General features: G+C 36.6%; 1 protein-coding gene across 9 annotated transcripts in view; it reads left to right on the top strand.

The window, feature by feature from the left end:
• The window catches only part of HUWE1 (HECT, UBA and WWE domain containing E3 ubiquitin protein ligase 1), a 564,154-nt gene that overhangs the window by 37,428 nt on the left and 507,224 nt on the right, over positions 1-19,502 (top strand). For all 9 annotated transcript variants that reach the window (XM_089233267.1, XM_089233272.1, XM_089233273.1 and 6 more), the window contains exons 5-7: positions 3,956-4,042; positions 6,501-6,574; positions 11,942-12,020. In XM_089233267.1, the coding sequence (XP_089089393.1) occupies positions 3,956-4,042; positions 6,501-6,574; positions 11,942-12,020 (240 nt within the window). The remainder of the gene's footprint in view (positions 1-3,955; positions 4,043-6,500; positions 6,575-11,941; positions 12,021-19,502) is intronic.

Here is a 19,502-nt window from a genome sequence, read left to right as displayed (position 1 = left end):
TTTATAGAGTAGGATTTTTTTTTGAAGTTGGTAGGTCTGTGTTTGACTTTTATAGGGTAGTCTGACGTACAAAATACATAACCTGATAAAATGTCTTTCAGTGAGTCTTCCAGTTCCATCAGGTGTTGTCCTAAACATGTCCAGAAAAGGCATATATAAAATAAAACTGAAATATCAAAACGTGCATTAAATAATGAAGATGCAGTGCATGTGTTCATCACTTTACGAAGGAATGAGTTGTTATAGTGATGGTAGTTGACTTTGGTGTGCCCCTTTTTTCCCAAATCCATTGACTCACAGTTCATCTGGACATACAATGCCTAAGTCATTTTGTGACCTACATCTTTGACTATCAGATCTGGCTCACATATATTCTAGTCTGTGTCTATGTGCGGCTCAACCATGACTTCACGATTGGTGTCATCAGAATTCACCCTGTTAAGGTACGCTACAATAGCGTATTACAGTTTAATTCTCTCTCCCCACGTCTTGAAGCAGCTCTGTAAGATATGGTTTGCCATCTCTAACATAGCATAGCCAAAGCGACACCTTCTGAAAAATTCGTGTCCTCCTCAAAAGTCTAGCTGCAGTGTGGAAGGTATTGATTTAGACCTTATAGAATCAAGCATAGTTGTAACTAGCCACAAATCTTGAGATTATTAATCTATTCAGAGATGCTATTGATATATATTGATGCTATATAATGCGTCAAATAAGCGGAATTTTGGAAAAGGGCGCATAAAAATTTTGTTTGCGTCCTGCTTGATGTGTTCTTTCCTAGTTCTAAGAAGAAGAAAAGTAGAGAAAAACCTTTCCAACTTTTCCTTTTTTACCATCTATCATGATCGCGCGATCTTGAAAAAGTGGTTTTACTATTTCGTACACTACTGTATTGATATACACGCAGGTTGTTGAAGAATAAGATGAGGGATATCGAGTTGCTTTCCTGAATGAGGGGCAGTGTAATTGTAAACTTTTTGAGATTTCGCTCCCCTGTGGATTTTCTCCCTTCCGGTTACTTATGGAAATTATGAGTTCCTAAAATATTGTAAATACATTTTTTTTTTTTATCGTGAAGGATTGGAATGCCTGTTCAAATTGTAAAACTTTCCAGAGATGGTGGAAAAACTGAATCTGTAAAAATCTACCTTGAATATCCAGTTTTATCATCTAGCTGCTATGTGGTGGTCACCGTTTCGCATCACAAAAATCACGGGTGTATACACAGAATCTGCTTTTGGAGGGGCACAAGGATCTAATTCTTTACAAAGTTTGGGTCTCTAACACTGGAAAACAATTTTAAATTAACAGATAGTATAAAAGAAATTATTTTATACCAATATTATAATTCTGTACGAAAATATTTTTAGTTTTTGATCGGGGGAAGGGAAGAGGCCCCTTATAACACACCCCTAAATATTGCTTTTGGTAAAAATCCAGGTTTGGAACCCCACGATTGCACAATGGTAATCAGCTGAAAATGTGATTTCCTAAGGTTTTTAAATTTTGAGTTGGCTATTCCTTTGAAAAAAACTTCTGGTTGCCACGGCAATCACAGATCTGCAACACGAATATGTATACATTAAACTTCAAATGCATGCATTACCAGTTTGGAGGATAGATGCAGGGCCGCAACTGGGAGGGAGAGGCAGGTCTTAGTGTCCCGGGCTCTGGACTGGGGGGGGGGGTGGGCACCAAATTCACCTTTTATAACTTCTGCTTTTACATTACATGGGTGTGCCAACGTGTGTGCTTGCCCCATTTGAGAAAGTATCTAGTTGCGGCACTAGATAGATGTCACCACCTACTGAACACAACACGCCAAATGTTATGCACACACATAAGCACACTGTTAAGCTTCTCCAACACAAATCTGACATAACTCCCATATTCAGGAGTGAAAATATGTGGCAGTTAGATGGCGACAGAGCATAGTTACTTCTGCAGACTAATTCAACATATAGGTGCAGCTGCTTGGCAAACATCCTCTCACTATGCCTGCAGTCTTGATTTCTCAACCATTAAAGCCTAATCATTGCTTAACATGACTTTTCTGATTCCATAGATAGTCACCAATTAGTGACTTCATTGTTTCATAAGTTAGATGTTACTTGTACCTTCACAATGAGTAGGAAGGCAATTACACCCCAAAGGTTGGGTATTAAAGGTCCATCCTAAGCAGCAGAGTCATGGCCCCACATCCTGCATCAGGGTTCTAGGGCCAAGATCTTTGGTGGGCAGCCAGACCACATTTTCACGGGCCTTTTTATAGTTAATTCAGTGTAAAAAAACAAATGTAAGAATCGTCTCGGGCCATCGGGCTGAAGTTCTATTAGCCCAACCCCTTTGGGGCCCATGGTCAAAGTGGCACAGTAGTAAGATGCTCATCTTCCACTATGAAGGTTACCATCAAGGTCCACTGGTTTGAATCTGGGCATGAAACATCAGAAACAAGTTCTTTACCTACCAAGGCTGGGGTGACCACTGATAGACGTCGCTTTCATTACCCACCTAACTCCACTGGTTGCAAATTGTCATATGGCTGTATATGATCGGAATTGGTGTGCTGTAGTCTTCCATCACATAGAAATATCCTATTTTGACTTTGTGAATAAACAACCACCTGTATATATAGAAATGTATGATCTGTGATCCCAGTTTCGCAATGTTCCCAGATGAGTATATCCAGAGTAGTGCAATAGACTCAGAATGAGTATTATCTCGAGCACCAATATTCTGTTAGGGTTTCAGTGGAACTCTAGTAAGAAGCTACACAATTTGGATTTTAATTGCTCTACTCCATCAACCAACATTCTTTGTTGGTGAAAAAAGTATTTGAAATCTCCCCTCCTAGACATGTCATTGGAACATCTATTTTGTCTTTAAAGTTCATCAATTTGTATTTTTGTTTTTTTCTTGAGGCTTATATTCGCAAACAAAATGGCCTGTTCATTTTGATTTTCATTTTGATTGACATGTGTTGATAGTGGGTCTATATTCTTTAATGAGCTTATAGACTTCGTTGAGTAGCTCCTGAAAACCACACTGAGGGGTTGAGAATCACTCTCAGAGTTTTGGAAGAAAGTCTGTTCAGAATCGGCCATGAACAGTAGATCCTGACAGAAGTGGCCATTGTGGGTATAAAATGGCTGCGTCTAGAGAACTTGAAGAAATTCTTTGTCTTATTCTATAAGGCAGTGGTCTCAAATTTACGTGCCTAGAAAGGCATGTTTAATTTTTTGTTGAAATGGCAGCTGCAGATGTTTTAATTTTATTGTTGAATACTTCTACACGTTGTTAACTGAAACATAGGACTAGTTTTCACACACAGTGGTGCAGTAGGCACTACGTTGGGTATCACTGCTATATTGAAAGAATCCAGCAAACTTTATTTCGTCATACAAGGTCAAGGAAAAGTTGCAGAATATTCCTGTAGGTATGTGGTAGACACCCTGAAGAAAATATCAAATGTTATGAGTCACCATAGGTTGTAAATATGGCTAAATTCTTTTCATACTATCACTTTTGTAAAATAAATTCCTAAATATAAGTATAGGTATTAGCAGATTATCTTATGAGGTTTGACTGAATTGAGAAATATATATTTTTTATATATAATGATATTTTGAAGTATGCTCTATTTCAGGGGTTCTCAAACATTTTCCACCTGTGGTGCCCGTTTCTATAATCAACACATATCCGTGGCTCCCCAGAGCAGTTCAAGTCCCTTCTCTACTACGTCCTTGATGGAGATCGGTGTTTGAGAACCCTTGTGCTGTATTTGTCTCAAATTAAATTTCTTACATCAACTTATTAAAACTAATTTGTCACTTGAAATATGAACTAAGTAGGCTTATATCTAATCAGAAAACATTTGCTGACTGAATAATTGGATTGAGTTTTTTATACTAATAAAAAAAATCTAATCGAACCAAATATTTTTTTTCTCATTTAGCTCAAGGATTTGCTTCTTGAGGTACTGCAATTTACAGCATTGCTCATTGAACATAGCTTTTCACGACATTTCTACAATTCCATGGAGGTATCTTTTTTTTTTATCTATTCAGTGAAGTAAATTCGAGTGAATTAAAAACTAAAGGCAATTTCTGTAGAACATTTTTATTTCCATGTTTACCAATGTGCTTCAGGTATTGTTCTGAAAACGTGTTTCACCCTTATTAACAAAGGTTTTTCTTGTTGCTACCATTACTATCACTGCTTGATAGACATCTAAACTGAATGCGAGATCTAGGTTAAAGATCTAATAAGACAGCACAGGTCTAAGATTTAGCGATCTACATTGTGAAAGTATTTCAAAACAAGGCTGTTAACCTAGCTATATTGCAACTGGACATATTCAAGAAATAGCCATGATGCAGACCTAACTTTAGTAGAAACCAAAAAGTTATCGAAAGGAAGAAAAAACTTCAAACATTTAACTTCCTGTGGTCCTATGTATAGGTGGACTCGACTTAAAACTACATCAGGAACCAACAATACTTCATTGTTATAATGGTCCCTTATGATAATAGGAAGCCCTTCTCCCCCCCCCCCCCCCACTGTGAATTTGACTTCTGAGCAGAACTCTTGTAAGCTGTATGATAACCGCAAAAGCACAAACATCCAGAAGCCTTCCTCATTGTGGAAAAGACTAACAAAGTGCCAAAAAAACCCAAAAAAAAAACTTGACAGCAAAAGGTTAAACCCAGTGTTATCCGCAAAAATAAATTTAAGGAATAATTTTACTCTTACTCAAAATTTTAAGTGGTTTTGTGAAAAGAGGGGTTGTTTTAAATTGAAAACAGAAAAATAACTTTAAAAAAAAGGAATACCTATATAATTTAAAGTAGTATTTTTCACTCCTTAACAAACGCATCTAGATGCACATTGGTGAACACTGCCTAAACCTGCAGAAAATCTCATTTTGTGTATTCTATGGATTTTTTTTTTATTATTCGAGAGGAATAGTCTGAAACACATTTATTGATAAATCAATTATTGCCTTGAGGGAATATCAAGACCAGTTGCATTACATAATTTCTCAATTTAGAAATTTAATTTCCATCAAGACTCGCAGTATTGAGAAAGATTTTTTTGGTGGTTATGATGTAATTCAATATTTGGGAAAAAAGCTCAAGGAAGTTTTCAAAGCTCAAAGAACAGCAAAAAAGTTTATTTAATTCATCAATATAGTATAATTATACTTAGACCAAAAATTTAACCCTTGATAGTTAGAAATATGTATTGACTTCTTTCACTTACTATGTCAGTTTTGTCCTTGTAACTAGTGTTTGTATAAAGCATAAACTATCATAGAAACTATTTCATTACTTTTGACACGTTTAAAAAGAAATACGATAAGCATGTTGGGGTAAATCGAGAAGCTATCCATTCTTAGAGTAAGACAACCATAAGTATTCTTTATGGGCATTGTATAATATTTTATCATGTGTATATATTGTTTATAATTTGTGTTAATTGCATTTTTAATTGGGTTGCTGTATTTTTGAAATATGACATTCATATTTTTATGGGCATCTTTTTATCAGCCACCTCGTTGGGCATTTTGCCTGTTGTGGCGTTGTATTTGTATTTTCTTTTGGATGTTCTTAAATATTGCCAAAGATGTACAAGCTAATTTATTAAATGAGAGAAAATTTTTGAGCTTCAACCTTTTATCTTTCTGAAGTGTCGTGTGTGCAAGTGTCAACTCCAGCTGCCCACAGAAAGAAAAAGACCAGTGTGTGGGGTGGGGGGTAAGCACTCAAGTTGCACAGTGGTAAGATGCTCATCTTCCACTGTGAAGGTTACTGTCTAGATCCACGGGTTCAAATCAGGGCAAGAACATCAGAAACAAGTTCTTTACCTACCAAACTGATAACAATATATGACTGGAGTTGGTAGGCGGTGGAGTAGTGTGTATGTCGGGCTGAACAAAAGCATTGCTTTTTTTTATCTAGAGGCATTGCTTTATCCAAAACATTATGGGAGAAAAAATCTAATTAAACAAGTTATTTCAATATAAAAAAAATTATATATAAAAAAATATAAAAAAAAATTATATATAAAAAATTATATAAAAAACCTCTAATGTACTATGCACTGAGAAAACATCACTCACAGTGTTGCTCTGATCAGTTATAGATAAGCACAGTTTTGTTTAAGATTATTGATTTATTTGATAATATTTAAGACTAAGCATGAAATACTTTTTTGTGAATCTACAAAATAATCAAACTGTGAAACTTGATTGTTAAATTTTAAGAACAATTTATAGATTAAATAGTTAATAAGAAAAGTTTGTGTAGAAATATTTATATAGAAGTATTCATAGAAAGAAATAATCAGTATTAAGTTGATAACCACACTATTTTAATTCATAATCTGAACTCTTTCACCGAAATTTTTTTTTGTAAATGTAACTTGAACAAAAAACCCTGGTTTGAAGCTGCACTTTTTTATACCAACCTTGATATATGTATATGTATTTTTTTTTACAGCACCTGACTGCTTTATTATCCTCTAGTGATATGTTGGTTGTACTTGGAGTTTTGAATCTTCTATATGTGTTCAGGTGAGTTTGAATTAAATCATAAATGAATTTTTAATTTTAAGTAAGGAAAATAAGTGTGGTTATATGAAATACTCTATTATGAAATATACTAATCATAAGTCATGCATATTTAATTTGTCAAGTTTTGCTTATAACAATACCCCCCAGTAGTTTGAGAAGTTCATGTTGTGAGCAAGGTCATCAAATTAGCTTATATAGCAATACTATATATAAGGTGCATTATTGAGGTTGTTCTAGACCAGTGATCGGCAAACTCATTAGTCAACAGAGCCAAATATCAACAGTACAACGATTGAAACTTCTTTTGAGAGTCAAATTTTTCAAACTTGAACTATATAGGTAGGTACATTGTTATTAACTTAATTAAGGTACTCCTGAGCTGACCTTTGCTAAAAACGTCCTCGATTTGACTGAGGTATGTTTGCTGAGGTCGACCCCTTCTAACTCTCCCATCCACACTCGTCTTGTATACTTGTTTCGTCTATCTCCTTTCGTTCATCCTCTTATATGTATAACCAAACCATCTCAACCTACCTTTTTCAATCCTCGACACTACATCTTGTCGTCTTACGGATATCTTGCTCCTTTTTCTGGAGCGAGAACAAAATGGCAAAAACGTGTCTCTAAACATGATTTTGCAAAACCTGGAATTTTTGTGCACCCGCACATGGTATTTTGTGGAAGAACCACACTCAAGGGGCCAAAGAGCCAGCCGCATGTGGCTCGTGAGCCGCGGTTTGCCGACCACTGTTCTAGACAAAATAAACTTACGCAGCACGTGGTTTTATTTATTTATACAATATTGATTGGCCGAGGCCTATACAAGAGGATGCAGAATTATATATGGCAAAAGTGTCGATTGATGGTACGAGAAAATTCGGAAATCGTAGTGCAATCTATAATATTTGATGGTAGGTTGTTCCAGTCGATAATAGTTCTTGAGAAAAAGCTAAATTTGTGACAATCTGAAGAGGCAAAGATGGGCTGTAATTTTTTAACTGCCTGAACAAAACTCTGGCTACTCATATTTCTTTATAGTTATATTGATTTGTGTAATTTTATCATTTTAGTTTTAAAAAATTTTCTTGGAAACAAGACTCCCCACTTTCTTATTAAATCATATCAAAAAAGTTCTAATTGATAATCAATTGAAGAGGGAAACATCAATATATTGCTAAATAACAAATGTAATAGATTGCAATTAATGATTTTGCCAAAGCAGAAATGACATTGTTTTTCGGGTTACCAGGTGTACAAGTATGAAATGCTGATTTTTTTTCAATAAAAACACGTTAAATTCAGAAGAATGATAAAAAGTGCTTTATTCAAAGTATGCTCCACTGCTTGTTATACATGCACTCCCATCTTTCCTGAAATTTGTGAATACCACACCGGTAAAAATCTTCCCCTTTTCATCGAGCTATTTTTTCACATCTTCGTACCATTCATCGAGCTATTTTTTCACATCTTCGTACCATTCATCGAGCTATTTTTTCACATCTTCGTACCATTCATCGAGCTATTTTTCCACATCTTCGTACGAACCTAAGCGTTGCTCGGAAAGTGCGTGACCCATCAATGCAAACAAGTGGTAATCAGAAGGAGCCAAGTCTGGTGAGTAAGCCGCATAGGGTAGAACTTCCAGCTGAGTGCTTCCAACGTGCCGCGAACCGCTTTTGCTGTATGTGATGGAGCATTGCACATTGAACATTGTCAAGGATCATTTCACGTTGTCATGGGGCATTGCGATTGAAAACAGCTTGTTGACTAACACCCAATTGCTCTGCGAGTTGTTTTTGTGTCTGTGTAGTATCTTCGTCCAACAATGCTTCCAATTCCACATCGGTATTTTTTTGGCGGTTTTCCATGTTCCTTGTCTGCAAGATCGAAGTCGCCACTTTTGAAACACTGAAACCATCATTCACACGTATCTTGCGATGGAGCATGTTCACCATAAGCTTCTCGAAGTAATCGGTATGATTCAACAGCAGTTTTCTTCAAATGAAAAAAAAATTAATGCTGTCCGCGAATGCTCTTTGTTCAGTATAACTTCTGACATACTGAACACAACAATACAACACTATGCACACACTTTTCCAATTTATCACTCGTGCGCATCTGACACTTGTTGATGACACACAAAATGGCACAGTTTCAAATCTTTATAGCACAAACTGCATTTGTGCACCATCTGTTTTCTGAAATCCGCATTTCATACTTGTACACCTGGTATTTGGAGGGGTGTATATGGAATATTTAGTTTATTAATTTTTCTTTTGCTTAGTTTAAGGGTACAACATGTAGAGTAGTGATTTAAAAACTTCTGTCTTGATGGAAAAACAGTTTTGTATTTACTATTGCATGGTTTTATATTACTCATTGTACAGCAACTAACATTCATCATTCAAAATTATAGTGCACATTGTGTATAGGTAAAACAACAGTTTGCATAACACAGTTGGATGCACTAGATTTGGTGTTCTGATGCTATCCAATAGCATTGTTTTCTGTATTTGTAGGACAAGCAGAGGCATAAACAATGTTTACGATGTTCAGCAGAGCTAAAAATGAAAGTGCTTCATTTGCCAAAAACAATTGTACTCACATTGAACAGTAAAATATAAACAAATCCCTTTAAAAAAGGATAGATAACACAGTAAAACCCTCGGGTTCACCTTGAATTATTTGCAGTGGATCTTTTAATTTACACATTTTGTACTGTGTTTCTGAAATTGCTCTGGAAAGGGCGTCATTCTTAAACCTACAGATCTTCCTAATTTGCTGTGCATTGTCGAAGAGAGTGGGCCAGCTAGACCTCGGAAGATTTTGAAAAAAAGAATAAGATATATTATGGAGAGACCAGGGCCGTAACTAGAATTTTTACGGCCTGGGACAAACATGATTCAGTGATCTGGGGCCAACATTATTTTGCAGCCCCCTCAATGTTGAAATTCAATAATTTTGTAAGTGTGTTGTTCCCACCAAAATTGCTGCCTCCTCTAGTTCCGGTCTTGGGAGACGGGAAAGTATCTGTGGTGGTGCTAGTCCATTGTTTTGTCCAAAAATTGCTTTTGATACCAAGTCATTTCTGTCATTTTGCTTTCGCTCCAGTTATCCTTGAAGGATACCGAAATAGTGCTATGATTTTTTTTTAAGTTAAAAAAAAAAAAATTTCCAGGGAAATCCTCTCTGCTATGATCTTGTTATCTGGCAAAGGGATACCTCTCCAACTTTTTCTAATTTTTTGAGTTGGAGCCCTGGAGACATTTTATAGTTCAGTAAAGAGTAGATTGACAAACAAGTTTATAGCAGATTTTGTTCCCTTTTGTATGCGAGAAATGCTTAAATTATTAAAAATATTAGCATATTTAAAAATTTGAAACATTTCGGATTGCTGATGGGAAAGTCACGGAGTCGTGGAAAAAGTCATGGAAGTCCTGAAAAAGTCACAAAATTTGACTGAAAGTCAGATTTTTCGATTCTCCTTAGATCTTTTTTTTGTTTTTTCTCTTAAAATCTTGACTTTGGAGAAGCTGTGGCATTCAATATTTCTTCCTTTTCTCAGATTTTATTCATTTTTTGCCCTGAAGGGATGGATGGGTGAGTAGCAACAGAAAAGAACAATGCCAATATGTAGCCACCCTACATTAGATCAGACATTATATAGGTGGGGTAAAAAAGCTATTTAGAATGGATGAACAAAAATACTTTTTTTCTTTGCTTGTCTGGACTTTCAAAATCTGTAATATTCTCCCTAAAGCAGTGTTCTCAGGATCACGTGATAATTACTAGAGGAGGTGGGGGGGGGGGACTGTAATAGACCATGGCAGTAGAAATTCCTCTTAGGAACAATATTGGTTTTATGTAGAATGGACATGATCTCCCCTCCCCGCATCATGGAGCAGGGCTGTTGGATCTTTGGTGGGTCAGAATTCACTGAATTGGGCCTCTGCAGTATATTTATAGCATGGGGGGAAAAAAATTATGGTTATTGTCCCAGGCATTAGGGCTGCAGACCTGTCATCCTGGGGGACAGGTGAAAGGGCACAAATTTTTTCACCCGCGGAAATTTTTTTTAAATTATCCAGTTTTTTTATTTATTTTCATCGCATCGATCTTTACCAACTAGCAATAGCAAACTATGAAATCGTACAGTATTCGCATGCAAAAGAATGACAATGTTGAGAAGATAGACATTGGACTCGTTTACCATTAATTGTGTTGCGACATAACTTTTAGGCAGAATTTAAAGGAGTACCACAGTGCTTCCAAAAGTGGGCATTGGGGCTCCTAGGAGCATCGTGGTGATCTCAAAATATGCATTTGTGTGCTACAGCCAATGCTTTAAAGTGGTTCTTTTATAATGGTAAAAAAATACCAAACTTCTTAGGAAGCCACCGATGAACCATGAATTACACTAGGGAGTCAGCTGAAAAAAGATAACCATTTGAATATGGTAACAAGCTTGCGATCTAGACCAGAGGTCTACAACTGGCAGCGAACAGGCAAGTTTACATGAAATAGGGAACGTTTGCATTCAATGGAATGATTGGTAGTTTTTTTTGTGTGTGTGTGTGTCGACAGCAGAATTTCAAAGACTATCAGAACATTCTTCGAACTTCTATACTTCCGATCGGGAGCAAAATAGGGAGTCGTCGGTTAGTTGTTGCAACAGGTCAATGCCCCTATTCGCACATGTACATCCACTGGTGCATGGTTTACTTTTGATGAGTGATGCAAGTTGGAATGGTCAGCTAAGCCTAGGCCTAAATTTAGTTAAAAACTTTTGAGGGTCTATTATCACATATTCTTCCCAATGTTGTCTGCTTCCAAGTATTAATGTCTTGAAGCAGCAAATCAAGCAAAGTTAGTTTTCTCTGGATTCTGCAATTCTTATATGGCCGTGTGGGACCAAAGGTTTAGTTTCCACAAGAAATTCTGATGTGGAAAATAATTTCTCAGCATGCCTAATCGAGTATTTCAAACGATTCGTGGCAATGGTGCAACTGTTGAACTGTGAGCATTACATTTTGCGGATGTTTATATACTTTTGAGATAGGATGTTTTTCATTTTTGTTAATTTACTTCTTGAGCAAAATTCTGTTAAACAGTGTGTTGGACAGAACATGCAGAATTTTCAACATTAGATTCACGTATAAAAAAATTGAGGTAGAAATTATAAGTGCTGGATTTTGTTATTTATGAAAAATGCATAGATTACATGCCAATGTAGGATTTAACATTCAATGAAATAGTAATGAATTATAGTCAATTCTATTATAACAGAGTTGCAGAAATAATTATCTTCTTTTTTTATTGTCAATTTTCTTTTTCATATCTTCCATGAGCTTTTTATTTTTTTTTCAGCAAAAGATCAAATTTTATAACAAGGTTGAATCCTGAGAAAAGGCAAATACTGCTGTGGAGACTTTTATATCTAGCTGAAGTGAGAACTAGTGTTTTTTCTACAATTATTTATAGTATTTCTATCATTAACATTTTAAAACTTAATATAATTCAATACATTTCAATATATTAGGAGGGTAATCTTTCCAATTTAAATTTCAGTTATGAAAAAATCCTTACTTTTACAGGATTTATTAATTTGTCTGAGGTTTTGTACAGAATTTGTATCCACATGAAAATCTCAGTAATTTTTATTCTCGAGAGTTGGCAGTTATGTTACCATTAGCTAGTAGCCCTGTGAATGAAATACTTGATTTTTCAAAACATAAAATGTGAAGGTGTGAAAGATTCATCAATTTTACTAAATCTACTTACTTTCATTGCTAAATATTTTCCTGTAGAGAAAGCTTGCAAATAAATCAATTAATCCTTTCAGGCCCTGTATACACACAAAGAGAGGGGGGGGTGTTGCATTTTCTTTGCTTTAGGTATTCTATTAATCTCGACGAGTGAGTTCTGACATCAAGGATTGCGTGTTATCGTTAAAGCCAGGACCAAACACTCTAAGATTGAAAAAGAATACAGCGAGAAGAAACATCCCTCCCCCACTTCTATTGGTACTAGATCAGAAAGCAGGGTGTTAACCATAATAGAAAAGTCACGGAATGAGAAAAAGGTCACAGAAGTCCCAAAAAAGTCACAGAATTTGAGTGAAGGTCAGATTTTTTCATTTTACAGAGATGTTTTTTTTCTTCTTCCCCCCTCCCTTAAAAGCCAGGCTTTGGAGAAGCTGTGACATTCACTATTTTTTCTTCTCTGATTTCTTTTTTTATTTTTGCCCTGGAGTGATGGATGGGTGAGTAGCAACGGAAAAGAACAATTCCAATATGTAGCCACCCAACATTGGGGCAGACACTATATAGGTGGGGCAAAATAGCTATGGACTGGATGAACAAAAAATAACCTTTCTTTTTCTTTCTTTGCTTGTCCGGATCTTTCAACATCTAATATTTCCCTTAAAGTAATGTTCTCACAATCATGTGTGATAATTCGGGGGGGGGGGGGGTTGTTGACTGACATGGCAGTTGGGAGTCTTCTTGGGAACATTATTGGTTTTCCTTAGAGAGGACATGACCTTCCCCCCCACATCTTTCACATCATGAAGCAGGGCTCTTAGATCTTTGGCGGGTCCTCAAATCAGAGTTCTTATTGGGTGAAGGCTCTGTAGTGAATTTATAGCATGAAAAAACAATGATGGTGATTGTCCCTGGCCTTAGTGCTGCAGCCCTATCCTTGTGGGGGCCAGGTGAAAGAACACAAATTTTTCCCCCACGAAGGGAAATTTTGTTTTTTTAAATTATCCGCTTTTTGTTTTTTATCTCATCGATCTTTACCGACTAGCTATAGTGAACAACAAAATCTTACAGTATACATATTAGGGTGGCTCACCGTTCTGTGTAAAAAAAATTTTAATTTCTATCCGGCACAGCACGGAAAGGGTGCCAAATTATGCCTTTAGCTAACATATGTATTTTTTCTTCAGAATGGGTATCATCTGCCTCTGGATTGACTTTAAAGGATACATATTTTGAAAAGAAATACTTTTCAAAGTATTGTAGTTTCAAAGTAGTTTTTTTTATGAGTTACTACAAATTGCATGAGTAACATTTCTTACAAGAGAAAGTTTACAAAAATGGCATATATATTATCATATTTCAAATGGCGCGAGAATCCTTCTTACTATTGAATTTCGGCATAGCTTTTCGAGACTGTTTGGTTTTTTATGAAGCCTCTCAGATTTTTTGCACAATGTGGCTGAAGTTTCTGTAACAATCTTGACCACTTTTTCAACAGTTTGTGTGTGACGTGGCAGGCATAGTAAAGGCAGTTCTAATTTTTGGACGAGAAACAGTTGGATATCTTTGTCAGGTATGGATTTCAATATTGGTGGATCGGATATATTCTCATTCTGCCAGTCAATGAGATCAATTGATGTAAGATGATGCATCAAATTTTACAATAGGAAGTTGAAGCAGTCAGTCTATTTCTCTGAATGAGGTGGGCTGCTAGTTCACAGATGTGCGATTCAGAGTCTGTCAGCATTGCGATCAATGAATTTTCATGGTGTGCGAAGTGTTTCTTTGAGAGAATGGCTGGATATATTTTTCCTTTCAGTGCTGCGGGCAAATACCTAGTTGCGATGAGCAGGTGCTGTGTTCCATCTGTACAGGAAAGGTGAGTTTTGATAGCAAACCAAGTTGGAGCGGAAAACTTAACAGCCTACATTGCTAGAATTACTAAATTTTCAGAAAGAGACTATAGAAATGTGCAAACATAGAATTCAAATACCATGAGTTAGTCATCGGGCATGCATGAAACATTTCACCTGGCGATTTGTTTCCTAAATCCTTAGGGAATATGCCTGTTGAAACTGCTGAGAACATTCAGTACAAATATGTTTGGTCTGTGCATTGAATATAAAACTTGGGTAATTCTGTTGAAATAATTTGAAACGAAACACCCGTTTTTTTTCACATATTTCTATATCTTTGCCGATTCTCCCTGAAAATGTTTTGGATTTCGATGTGCTGCCGTCAATATGTAGAAACAAGTGTCTGAAGCGTTCATATGCAGTAGACAGATAATCTATTGCAATAGCTTATCTAACCTTTTTTCAAGCAGAGGTATGACACCTCCATATTTACCAATGTTCATATTTGTTCCACATCACACCCAACTGCCACTAAAGACTCCATAGATATTTCTGATGCCAGGAAGAAATCAAAGATTATGCTTGTTCTATCCATTCAGATGTGCAGAAGCTGGTGCTTCGACTCTGGTTCATTATCAATGGAATATGCTCTTCAAGAATGCTCTGTCAATTATATCAGAAAAGGATGAAAAAATGTAGTTTTATTCCTCCGTCCGTCGAAGTATGAAGCAGGTATTTGTAGGACTTTGGTCGTTGTTGGTTGATTAGGAAACTTCTCTGACAGGTATTTTTGTATTTGGGGCAAATGCACTCTACGATGTTCTTACCCTTGCAGGATGAAATGTCAAACAATTTACGACAAAACTCTTCTAATTGCTTCTTCGGTATTTTAGGTTGTGATTTTAAAAGATTTTTTGTATTTCATACATGATACGCCTTCAACATCGCTTTCACGTGTTTGTTGGACAAAAGGAATGGAAGCTCTTGACCATATTTCTTCAATTTTTGCCATGACAATGTCCATTCATCCGTCTTAATGAAACCCAGAAACTTTTCTCCAACTCCTGACCTATCTCGTCTGAAATCACCACAAAATTTGCTAATTGTGACAACTCAGTGTCCAGAAAAAGTATGTTGAAAATTTTTATATGGTTTTTTTTTACACAAATTAAAGTGTCGAACTGCCACGAAGCTGGGCTGGAAGAGATCTCGGCAATGGGATAAGTCCAGCGGCAAAGTTCTGGTGTTCATGTCCTCTATTCCTTTATACGTGAGCTCTTTATTAGTTTCATTACCACGTTTTATCTTAAGACTGTTTCACTCATAGAACTTCATAACATCTTCATAGGTTGGTGATATATTGCATTTAATGTCACTTGAATCGCAAAATAATGGACATGACATTAATCATGGAACGTACTCGTTCAAAGTGGTAAAATTTCACAAACGAGCACAAGACAACCTTGCCTTATTTCAACTGGAGTTATACCAGGAAACATGGGTGTCACATGCGCACGCATAGTCTTCCTAGGCTCCCCACTCATCCACACCTACAACGTGACACATTGTCTATGTTTGTAGAAAGTAACGTAATTGGTCGAAACCCTAACTGAAACTTACCTCTAAGAAAAATCAAAACTATCCAAAAAAATCATAAAAATAGATATCAATCTGGAGGCAGCTACATTTCAGTCAGAGTGTAAAAAAATCGTGTATTATTTTGAGACCATTTAGCACATTGTTATCGCTGTGCCCCTTAAAAAATTTAAATTTTCTTTTCTTGACTTAATTTAATGCACATGCGAGACAAAACAAGAGCTTTCAAGAGAAGACCGACATCGAACTTCTTCACCATTAATTGTGTTGCGACAATATTTAGGCCGAATTTAAAGGAGTACACAGTCAGACCTGCCAACTCTCCGGATATGGTCTGGCAATGCCAGATTTTTTAACCATTTACAGGATTTTTGGATTTTAATTACACATTGCCAGGTTTGATGAGGGAAAAAATTTAAGAAAAATAAAATTTTTTTTTTTTTGAGGTTAAATAATAATCAAAATTCTTATTAAATAAAAATATTTTTGATAAACAAATCTTCGAACGTGGGGTTTTTTTAAATACAAATACAACACCACAACAGGCAAAATGCCCAGCGAGGTGGCTGATAAAAAGATGCCCATAACAAATATGGATGTCATATATTTAAAAAATACAGCAACCCAATTAAAAACACCATCACAAAAATTATAAACAATGTATTATACAATGCTTATTCAATAATATGATGTGATTTACATTAACACAAAAACTCAGGTATCTGCCATTTTTACTTCCCATGTGTTAGACAGATGACAGCACTTCTCAAACACGAAAAAGCATAACTCTGACATCACGAATAAGTTAAGGCTACACGTGTTCTCGCACGTGCATCACTTTTTTCATACTTCCTTCGGAACGCCGATTATGAGGACACAATGTGAAACGATATGATATAGATTTCGAAGTCGGAGTAAGTTACTATCGAGTCAATATGTATTACATGTAACCGCGTGATCACACTTTATTTCATCCATGTCCAATGCCTTACTTACGACGCACTTTTTATTTTTTTTTTGCAATATACTTTATTCATAATATTTTTGTAACTAAAGGAGGAAAAAGAGTCCTGAGGGGTTCTTCAGGGCTCTATTTTGGGTATGATACTTTTAAAATTAATTCTATTTTTTTTGTTCCACAAATTATTTCTCCCATTTTCTTCACACACTATTTTTAGTTTTTAGCGAATCAACAATTTTGTAAAAAGATGAAGTTGGCGCTATTTTTTGTTACTTTATTTAATTTTTTTTATCGTAAAACATACAGCACGAGAATACAAAACACTAATCTTTACAGCAGTTTATTGAGATTGATATGATGCAATCACATTTGATCGTTCCCGGCACATGAGGGGATCTTTGCACTGAGTTAGCACCTGCAACTTGACAGCAGAAAAATCAGTCTCATTTCTACTTTCACAAGTTTGGACGCATAATGTACAACATTCATTTAATTCACATATCCAGCATCTTTTGCCATCTCATACAACTTTAAACCGGGGTTTTTCAACAGCTCAGATGGGTTGCCACTTTTAACAAATGTTCCGGACTCCATTACGACAACCGTGTCGTAGTCCATTATAGTGTTGAGCCTGTGAAAGATCGTGATGACGGTGTTCGCTTTAAATTCCTTCCGGATAGTATTCTGTATAAACGAATCGGTCTCGACGTCCACAGCCGCAGTCGCCTCATCTAGCACCAGAATCCTGGTCGTCTTCAAGAGAGCACGAGCCAGACATACGAGTTGCCTCTGCCCAACACTACCAGAGATTCCAATAAGGTGCGTTAGAACTTGGCGAAAATGAGACAACGTGTACCATTCAGATTTTTTTCGATATAATTTTCGGAACTGAATGATCATCACCAAGTTTGATCCTCCTTCCGCAACTTCATGATCTAGTTTATCGGGTAACAAAGACACGTAACTCTTCAGGCTGGCTTGTTCAAGGCTGCACCACAGCGCATCATCCGTGTACTCTTCGTTCGGATCCAGATTAGTTCTCAACAAGCCAGTGAACAGAACAGGATCCTTTTCTCCTTTTTAATCGTAACGTTTACGTCCTTTAAAACAAGATTCAAACCTTCTCAATATCTGGTGCTGGGTTTTCCCCTACAGGAATCTGTTATTCAAACTTTAATTGTGATACCAGAATAGGGTGCTTACGAAACGTCATACAATTCTGACTCCAGGGTTGGCTGCGTTAACACCTATGCTCCAGGGTACCTTCATGTTGATAATTTTCCGGATGATGAAATCTTGAAGCGTGGTCAAAGACATTCAAACCTGTTAACATTAACAGCGTGCCTTAGAAGCATGCATCCGATAGCCCTGCATAATTCAATTGGAATTTTTTGCTATGTAAAGTCAGGTTTTCCTAGGAGTAGGTTTTTTTCGCCGCATTTGAACCGAATTGGACCATTTCGCGTTGACTAAAACATGCTACATAATCACATTACGCGTTTGTGTTTTCCTAGCTTAGCACATCAGCTTAGGGTGGCTATATAGTATATGGCCCTGGCATCAGCTACTCTGTTGTGTGCATGCTCACATTTGAAGGGAAAGAGAAAACAACAAAAATAGAGATCTGCGACACATACGGGGCACAGCATATTTGATCTTTCTAGAAACAGTCTGCCAATCACGTCCAACTTAGTGCTGTCATGAGCCACATTGCATTCCGTAAGAAAACAGTCATATTGTTTTTATTGGTGAGTGGATGGCGTGTAGCGCTGGGCAAATCGCATTGTACAGCACAGAAAACCTGATCCTAGGAAAATCCGGCTTTAGAGCTTATAATGGCTGGTAGCAAATATCAGTGTGTTTTCAAGAAATATTTCACAGTAGATTATCCTTGCATAATCAAATCAAGGAAGGGCCAGCATTTTGCTTTCTGCTCCATTTGTAGATGTAATTTTTTTGTAGCACACTAAGGCAAATCAAATGTTGTATAAAACGTGTTCATGCACAGAAGCATGTGGACAGTTGTAAGATGGCTGAAAGTAACAAAAGATTAAATTTGGCTCAAGGCAGTTCCGTTTCTGATGCTGTTATCCATGTAGAGTTTATTTACATCATTTATTGTTGAACATGACTTATTATCTTGTGCAGAGCATGCCACTTTGCTTTTCAAGTACATGTTTCCAGACAGTGAAATTGCCAATAAATATGCATGTTTAAGAACGACAGTACATAGCAGTGTTTTCAAAAGTACAGTCAAACCTCGTTAGTGCGTCACCCGGTTAACACGTCACTCCGCTTACCGGATCACTTTTTGGAACTCCCAATTAGAATTGCCACAGATATGGCTTACTCCGCTTAACAAGTCACTCCGTTTACTAAGTCATATTTTTGCTCTCCCAAGAGTGACTCATTAACGAGGTTTGACTGTATACATCGCAGCTCCAGCTCCAAGGAACGTTGTGGTGAGCTGAAAATATTGATGCTTCGAAGTAGTTCTTTTATTTGGTGAAAATATCTGCCAAACTTTTTGGGAAGCTGGCGATGAACCATGAATTATGCAAGGGGGGTATTTGACTGAAGAGAACCATTGGAATACAGTATAAAGCTTGCAATCTAGACAATACCTAGGCACGGCAATAGAGCAAATAAAAAGCGTCTAATATTGGACTTTGAAAAATGTGCATAGGAGAGATCCACGTGCGTCCTTCGGAAGGACCCTTGGTTGGTCTAGTGCAGTGTTTCTCAATCGCGGG

The sequence above is a fragment of the Pholcus phalangioides genome, unplaced genomic scaffold, assembly GCF_987345545.1.
Source record: "Pholcus phalangioides strain wild (caught in Gottingen) unplaced genomic scaffold, Ppha-v1.0 ptg000007l_1, whole genome shotgun sequence".
NCBI lineage: Eukaryota > Metazoa > Arthropoda > Arachnida > Araneae > Pholcidae > Pholcus > Pholcus phalangioides.
This window is presented reverse-complemented; position numbering and strand designations above follow the sequence as displayed.